Source organism: Tetrahymena thermophila, assembly GCF_000189635.1.
Source record: "Tetrahymena thermophila SB210 genomic scaffold scf_8254655, whole genome shotgun sequence".
Classification (NCBI taxonomy): domain Eukaryota; phylum Ciliophora; class Oligohymenophorea; order Hymenostomatida; family Tetrahymenidae; genus Tetrahymena; species Tetrahymena thermophila.
The window spans coordinates 7,602-16,966 of record NW_002476423.1 but is presented as its reverse complement, the minus strand read 5'-3'; the positions used below and the strand labels follow the sequence as shown (position 1 = coordinate 16,966).

Below are 9,365 nucleotides of genomic sequence, written 5' to 3'. Positions count from 1 at the left end.
AAGGAGATATATATATTTTATGATCTATTAATAAATAGCAAAGAAAACATTTTTAAGAATTTTTTTATAAAAGAAATAAAATAGAAATTAGAATAATTAAGGATATTAGTATATTTAAGGTAATTATAATAATTAAGGCAAAATTTATTTTAGGATCTCTTAATTAATAAATAAATAGCAAAGTATAAACTAAATGAGAATATTTTTTAAATTAAATATTAGAATATTTAAGGTAATAAGAAATAAAAAAGATATTAGTATATTTAAGTCAATTATAATGCTTAAGGCAAAATTAATTTTAGGATATATAAATAAATAAATAGCAAAGTATAAACTAAATGAGAATATTTTTTAAGTTAAATATTAGAATATTTAAGGCAATTATAAATTAAAAAGATATAAGTATATTTAAGTCAATTAGAATATGTAATTTATTTGACATAGAAAAATTATCTTATAAATTTATAATAGTAAAGTATGTATATATGTATGTAAGTAATAAAAAATAAGTGATATTTTAATTTTGATTATTTGCGTATTTTAATATTAAGATAAATTATTTAATATCATACAAAGTTTTAAATTTATAAAATAAATTAATATACTATTTATCCTCATTAATTAAGCTATCCCCTTATTAATACTCTAAAAAAATTTTGACCTTTTAATAAATAAAAAATTATTTTTTTAGCATTTTTGTAAGGTATTTTTTCAATAAAAGTTATGGTGACAATAAAAATATCTAACTAGCATATAATAACAATTGCAAAAAAAAAACCTTATTTTAAAAAGTAATATACAAAAGACTTACAATGAGTGTTTTTGTTAAATATTTTGCTGCTTTTGTATAATACAATATTCTTTCATAATATTAAAATTTAATTGCTTCTTAATTTTCATAATATATTTTAAAAATAATTATATGGAAAGTTTTTTCTTAAATTGTTGTCTTCATTTTAATTTAAGCTTATGTTGCATTTATCTTTTAAGGTAAATTCAAGATTTAAATACAGACTTGCCTCTGAATTTTAGAGGTTTATTTGAAACATAAAGTCAAAAAATACAAATTAAGTAAGAATCGCTTCTTTTTGCAAAGATTTTACTTTAAAAAGTGTTATAAATTTCATTTTCTTGACATTTTTAGATATTTTTTTCTTTAGAAAAGAAAGTATTTAAATAGGAAAATTATTTAAATATGGTTTTACATCTATTCCAACGTATTTATTTAAGAATTCTTATTATAAATCTCTCCATTTTCTATTGATTTTTTAAATATCTAATCTTAGTTAATCCATAACATATTTTGTAAAGCTAGCCATCAAGAGGTAAATTTTACTTAAGATATTATTTAGAAAGCTCCTTTTTAGAATCTAAATATCATTAAATTCATCTTATTTGTTATTAAATCCCTTAACACTGTCAATTACCCTTATATCCTAAAGATAAATTGAATTAATAAAATTATCCAAAATTATTTATAATCTAGATTAGCCATGTAATTGATTAATGAAAAGAATATTTAGATAACAGCTATAAAGTGTTATTTCTATTATTATTGTTATTTTAGTGAATAAAAATAATTTTAACTCTCATTCATTCTACATGGTGGGTTAAAGAAAATAAATTGCTAGCTTGAATTAATTATTGTATACATAAAATCCTAAATTTAATTAAATTACCTTTGAGATCATTTTCATCATCAGATAGCTAAAAAATTCTGCAGGCAATCTTTGTATTGCTGATCATAAATTTTTGATTTGATTTATATAATTATTACATAATAAGGGAATGAATTTATTTCATCTAAAAAACTAAGCTATAAAAGTTCAAAAAGATAAAAAATGAAGCAGCTAAGATATTTATATTGCATATTTCTATTAATAATTTTATAGTCACTAAATTAATTAATCAATCACTTATTTATTCGCCTGTTTCATTTAACATAGAAATTTATAATAAAAATAAAATTTACCTTAAACTAAATAAAATTTGCCTTTAACTAAATATTTACATTAAATTTAATTGCTCTATTTTAATTTTGATGATATAATTATAAATATCACTTGGGTTTAATTGCTTATCAGATTATTTAACAACATCAGGAAGCAAAAAAATTCTGAACAAGACGTTTGAATTGTTATCAAAAATTCTATTAATAAATAAATAAACAACCATTTTTTAAAATTGTTAAATCTAGAAATAAGTAGAAATATTTTTAAAGAAAGAAATAGACATAGTATTTATTTTCTTTATTCGATTATTATTTTATATTAATTTATTTTGTTGGAAATAAAAATAATTATTTATTATTTTAATTAAATATATTTATTTTAAAATTCAATTGTTAATATAAAAATAATAAAATAAGATAGATTTAGTTTTTAATTAAATGAAAAAAATTAAATATTAATTTTGAATATTACAATTTTAATTAAAAGCAAGAAAAATAATTATTTGTCTATTACAAAAAAAAATACATAATTAACTATTAATATTCATTGTAAAATGATTAATAGGAACAATTTACTAAAGCAAAAAGCTGCTTTGATGATTCGATCTAAAGAATACTTTTTACTTAACTTGAAAAAGCTATTAAAATATGGAGAAAAGAATAATTTAAAAATTAAAATATAAATTTAAAAATAAAAATAAAAATAAAAATAAATTAAAGACAAAAAAAAAATTTAACTCAATCAAAGCTGAGGAAAAGGTTATAAAGAAGAAACCTTACGATAAATGAAAGATTTATTCTTAGAAGATATTGAAACTAAATCAAACTTCTTTGAAGAATTTATTATTTCTAATACTCAGCTTAGCGAGTATCCTTTAACGTTCTTCAACAATTCCTTAGCTAAATAAAGAAAAGGAAAAATATCCAAATTATACCCTGTTGAAATACATTAGTGTAAAAACTACGTTGACTAAATATCTTTAATTGCTTAATACTCTTTTGAACTTTCTACCCTTAGTGAGTAAACAGTAAAAGAGGAAATAGTAGAAAATATTCTTGCAATGACACATTATAATAAGGGGGACTTACATTCTATGAAATCTCCTATGAAATTAGTTAAACAATAAGAGTGGGAAGAGAAATTCAATTCATATAAAAGAAAAAAAGAAATCCTTGGAGGAGCAATAGTTTTCACAACAATTATGAGAGAAAAGTCTCCTAGATTGAAAGACTTAAGCCCTTATTAGCTTATTGAATTATACAAAGAGGCCTTGTTCTTAGGGCTGAATGAAAAAGAGCTATGGAAAAGAGTTACTCAACGAGATATAAGAGAGAAGCTATTTCAATACTTATTTTTTGGATCAATTTTCCTACTATCACCGGTATAAAAAAGATAAGTTAACATAGATCTTGTTAAAACAGAAAAATTGTAAGAATATTAGATGATATAATTGTTAATATAAAATTTTAATTGAAAAATTATATTATTGCTTGATGTTTATTATGTAAGAATATTTAACTTAACCAAATTAAACTTAAAAAAGTAAGTATTTAAAACTCTTTTTCATACACTTTTTCTTTTTAATTTAAGCAGAGAATTTGTTAATTAAATAAATCAACAATGATTAAAAATATTTTTCATTTGTACAGTACATTAAATTTAAGAATATCTATGATTAAATGATTATTTGATAATGAATATCATTGGTAAAAAATAGTTGATTGACTGACTGGAATAGGATTTTTAAAGATATTTATTGATGGAGATTATTCTTGGATTAAAAAATATATATTTAAAATAAATTTTATAAAAATTATGTAAAAATAACATTAAAAATTTGATTAATTTATAGAAATTTGACAATGAAAAATTTATTGGTTTTTTTCCACTAAAAGCTTACAATATTTTAAATAATAATTTATAAATTATAAAAAAGTTTATAATAGATTTAAAATTAATACAATTATTAATTTTAATTAGAAATATTTAAAGTAATTTACCTGATAATAATAACTAGGATTATATATTGTTAAATTTGGTTTTTTATTTTTTTTATTAAAAAAATACATAATTTATTGTTGATTGTGTAGATAATATGTGGATGGACTCATCAAAAAATAGGGCTTTTTAATAATTTACTTTTTGTTTGGAAAATAATTTTTAAATATTTGCATAGTTTTTTTAATAAGTTTTTAAAAGATTTTATCAATTTATAGAGAACAAAAACATGAATTGACAAAATATATGCATTTAAAATTTTTATTAACCATATATTATTACTTTAAAACAAAATCAAGAATATTTGGCTTTGTATGCTGCAATTAGTTCGTTGCTACGACCATCTTGCTTTCCAACATCTTTTAAAATTTATTCTACAAACAAATTTGTTAATTTTTTTGAGCTTTAAGCAGAATTTATATCAAGATATTCACAAATTCCTTTTGTTAATTTTGCAATATCTTCATATGTACTTTTTGCTCCTTAGTGCAGGTAAAATGTATTTACAGGAATATTTTTTGTGTTAAGTTTTTAACACTCTGGAACATAATAAGTTAGTCCTTTTAGTGGAGTAGTTTCCCAATAACTCTATCCAAATTAATTTCTAAACTCTTAAGCTTCATTCTATAGATGTGCAGGCTAATCCCCTAAAATTATTACTTGGCTAATTGGGTCTTCATCATTTTTTTTGTTAGCCCACCATAACCCTACTTCTACAGATTCTCCTGGGTATGTACCACCATATGCTGTTATTGTTTATAAGAAAGACCTTAAATTATCTGGATTGTTTTCCCAAGTTGAAGTTTAGAATATCTCTTCCCATTTGCTATTATAACTTCTAAAACAGCTTATCATGATTAAAAAACATTATGGATCATATCCTTTTTCCTTTAAGATATCTCTAGTTTATTCAAAAGTTGTCTAAATAATATTTTTAGTTTAAGTGATGAGACTACCCATTGATCCTGTAACATCCATAACAATCAGAGTTTTAAAATAAATTTATTCTTTTGGGCCTTAATTCAATTTCAATAAGTATTTTTTAACTTCATATAAATTACGATCTTTTAAAAAGTTTAAGAAGTTCTCTGATTATTTATGACTAGTAATAGAGGTCTTTTGATTATATTCTATATTACTTTTAAAGTCATTTTCGAAATTAACCTGACGATTTCTATCAAGGACTTCATATATTTCATCAAGTTTCTCAATTTTCTTTTTATCTACTTCTGTTTTAAGAAAAGCCTAAAGAGTATCTTATTGAAGAACCATGCTGAAAGAACCTTCTTCACCTTATCTTGCTGTCCTTCCTTTTGTCTAGGTCTCTTCAGACTTATCCTGAGAAAAGAAAGTCTGAATAACATGAATTCCATAATTTTAAAATATGATAGAATCATTAACTTAGAAATCTATACCTCTACCAAAAATTTTGGTCAGCAAAGTGATTGCACCAGAGTATGTTGCATCTTTTATAATTTTCTTTCTTTCTTCAATTGAGTTTTCTTCTGTCATAATTTAAGTCTATGAATATTATTTTAAGGTTTTGAACTATTAACTATTGTAGTAGTCAAGCAAGATGTCTTTGGTATTAAAGAAAACTAGTACTGCTCTTTTTTAATCAGTTTTTCCAACTATATTCCTATTTATTTCATTTGTGATAGTATTGTAATACTCTTATTACAAAACTACTTTCACATCTTTTTGGGGGTTAAATTAAAATTTACTCTTTCCATACACTGATGGTATAAAAGTTTATTATTTCATATTATATGTATTTTGTATTAATTCCAGTTGGCTTCTACTTAAAGTTTCTAAAGTTCCAGTGACACCATTAATTATGAAAAACTTTTTAGGTAGCTCTGAATAGCTAAAACTTCCGCTGTTAATTTTGAAGAGTTTTTATTTTTAAAGGCCTACATTAGAAATTTTTGAGTTCTAATTTTCCTGATAATAGGTATACAAAGTTCTATATCCATATGAAATATTATCAAGATATTAATCTTAATTTTTATAATAAATTTTATCATTTTAAATTTTGTAATTTTCAATAATAACATTATTGAAATTTTTAAAATCAGAAATAACAATTTTTGTTTATTCTGTGATTAATTCAACCCATTTAGGAAATTGAGCTATGCAGATTTTATACTCTCGAGACTCAGAAATAGTTTTAAAACTAAAATTTGGATCAAATTTATCACTCCATATTTTATCAAGTAATTTTTCAACTGCAGGGCCCTAGATTGGTGCCACTATGTCATAATTATTTCCAAAAAAGTCTTTACTAAAAAAAACATCTACTTCATCTATCAGGAGAACCTATTTCCTGATATCTGAAGTTTTTGAGCAATTAATATTATCTGCTTAGATATAACTTGAAACTTGCTCTCTAATATCTCCTCTTTGGTTTAATATTTCTTCGCAGACCTTGTTGAATGTTCCATACATAATCTAATTTTTAATTTTTAACTTTTCAAACAAAAGCGAGAATTCTTCGTAATCCCTAACACTTAGTTAATTACTGTAGCAAGCGCACTTAACAGAAAATCCACAAAGAGAATAAAAGCATGCCAGAGCAGCCAAAATGACAGATTTCCCCTCACCAGTCAAGATTTAAGCTAAACTGTTAGATTATATTAAATAATAACTTTTGGAGTAGCCTATACCTAAAAGCCTAAAAATTGCAACTATTTAAGCAGGATGAGGTTTTAACAAAAAGCTTTACCTGTTTTCATATGATTAATCTATTGATTCAAAATAATATTTTGAATTTATACAAGTCCAGCAACAGAAAATACCTGCTAAAAGTTCAGTAGTTATATTCAAAGATGTTTATTCTATTTTTCCTGTTTTAATAAACACATCTGTGCCGATTCTATTGACTGAATTTTATATTTCTTTCAAGAGGTCAATAAAATTAATTTTCTCAAAAGAAGTTAAATATTTTTATAAATATTGATTGTAACTATCTACAAATTTTTGGTAAAATTCTTTTAGTTAAATTCTGTTTAAGTCATCTTTTTTATCAATACCAGAATAGCCCTTAATTTATTCCATGACTTGATCAATACCAAACCGTTGTATTCTTTAATTTGTATCGCTAATCTAAAAACCTTTGAAAAAAGGATGATTTTGTGCTACTTAATCGCCATATTTAGATTTTTTTAATTGAATTTATAACTTTTCTAAAGATCCATTAGAATTTTTATAATTTTTTAATGCTTAGTTAATCTTTTCATTGCATTCTGTTTTGATTTTTTCCATGTAGATGTAAGTTGAAGATATTTTATGCATATTAGAAATATACTCAGTAACTAATTCTATTTTATCAATTTTTGTTGGTTCTGTAAACTACTTTTAAATTTACAGTAAAAATTCAGATTGCACAAACCTCTCATCAATACGAGTTTTTACATAATCCAAAGATGAAAAATATTAATCTATAAATTTCGAATTCAAATAAATGTTGTTAATACTTTTAACAACACCATCATCAAAAATATCACCTTAAAAGCACTATTTAAGATTTAAATTTATTGATTCAACAGTTTAATTTAATTTTGATAGCAAATTCTCAAATAATTTTTTTTGTTGAGTGCTAAAATTGAATTGCTGCATAATGTTTTACATTTCTTTAGCATTTTATAAGCCTTTTTAAAAAGATTGGTAGTAATCTTCATACTCTTTCTAAATTTTAAATGCATTAACATTCTTTAAGATAATTTATTCCATCTATTTCTCCAATTTTTACTGCTTAGAATTCAAATGTTCTGTTAATTCATGATATGAGTCACCATCAAAATTTTAAAGTTAGTAAATAATATTAAATTAATCCTTTAAACAAGTAAGATCGTCCTCAGAATTTTTAACTTACTTTACTCTTTGTTTTATATTGTTAGTAACTTTTGATTTTTATTCTTAAATCTTTTCAAACACATAGAAAAAATCAAGTCCTTTTAAAAGCTTCAACTCTTATTCTTATAATTTGCCATAAACCTTTTGCAAAGAATTGCACAATAAGCAATAATGAGAAAAAAATTCTATAGATTTTTAATGGCTACTAATTTTTTGATTCAATATATTTTGTATTAACTTTTCAGCTTCTTTAATTTGATCACAAAATAGTTGTTCAAAAACATTATTTAATTTTTCTTCTACTAAAAGTTAATATTCTTAGTTTGTTTCAGCACCAATACTAATTAAAGTCTGAAGATTTTTCTCAAAATTGTTGTATTCTTTGCAATTAGATATTATTTTCATATGAGAATTTTCTATTTCTTTTTCCATGAATTCCTCAAGCTTGATTTTAAATGGCTTATAAAAGCTCGAATCAGCTAGAGTTTATTATAGCTTCCTAAGTCCTTTATAGCATTTTTGTTTAAAGCAACTTTCGATTTCTTCTTATATTTTATCAGAGTTTATAATGTCTTCTATTAATTATTTCAGAGATTTTATCATTTCCTTAGGAACATAATCAAAGAAAGATTAAACTTATCTGATAACCTCCTCTTGTTAGTTTAATGACTTGTCTCTTACATCATTCAGCATATCTACAAGTTTTTTCTAGAAAATTTCTTAAAGCAATTTAGAAAAATTTTAATAAATATCATCATCTTCTACCTTCTCTAATTTGCTACATATTGAATTCAAATCAAATCTTTATGCTTTTGAGTTAGTTAACTTTAAATTTTCAACTTTTTATTAAAGTTCTTGGAAGCAGTTTTCTTATATTTATCTTAATTTATTGAATTCTTCATCTATTTAAAATTATTGTTAAAGGATTTTAAAAATTTCTAACATAAATTTATATTAATCATTAGATTCTTTGAAATTATTGTTATTAAATGTTTATTTAATTTTTTTGGGTCCTTCATGAGCAATTTAGTTAACGCTGTTATTAACCTATTCAATCTAAGACTTAAGCTTATCTACATCCAAATAATCCTTAAAATGATAAACATAATCATTGAAACGCTTATATAAATTTATAATTTAATTTGCATTATCCATTTACTCTTTGAGTTGGTTGCTAATAGGCGAATAAGTTACAATTTATTTGAGCTTATCAGAGTATTACTAAATTTATGTTATGATTTTTTTCATTTCATTTTCAAGCTAAAACTTTAAATCATTCAAAATCATTTGATGTTCTTTATTTTCTTTATTTTACATAGTCTATTCATAAAGCTATTTATAAGTCTCTAGTATTTTAGGAAGATGAAGGTTACTTAACTATTGCTCTAATCCATTTTTAAGATTTTGAACATTAAGTTTATTCTTAACATAGGTATCAGAGAGTAAACTAGCAAAACAGAATTAATTTTAAGGAGTACATTCTAATTCATCTAATATTTTCAGTTGCTGCAAAATGAAAATCCACTTTTATTAAATATGTTCATTCTCATCTAAAATTTC

General features: G+C 22.5%; 2 protein-coding genes across 2 annotated transcripts in view; one reads left to right on the top strand and one right to left on the bottom strand. All coding sequences in view use genetic code 6, as the record gives it.

Moving 5' to 3' along the window:
- Positions 1–2,736: 2,736 nt before the first annotated feature.
- TTHERM_01509170 (hypothetical protein) lies at positions 2,737–3,426 on the top strand (the record flags this gene model as incomplete). The annotated part of the gene is made up of 1 exon (XM_001015170.2): positions 2,737–3,426. The coding sequence occupies one exon, from the start codon at positions 2,737–2,739 to the stop codon at positions 3,424–3,426; it is 690 nt and encodes a 229-aa protein (XP_001015170.2).
- Positions 3,427–4,244: 818 nt separating this feature from the next.
- TTHERM_01508170 (helicase carboxy-terminal domain protein) overlaps positions 4,245–9,365 on the bottom strand; it is a gene marked incomplete at both ends in the record, with an annotated part of 7,424 nt that continues 2,303 nt past the window's right edge. The window contains one exon of the mRNA XM_001015169.3: positions 4,245–9,355. Coding sequence (XP_001015169.3) covers positions 4,245–9,355 — 5,111 coding nt within the window. The remainder of the gene's footprint in view (positions 9,356–9,365) is intronic.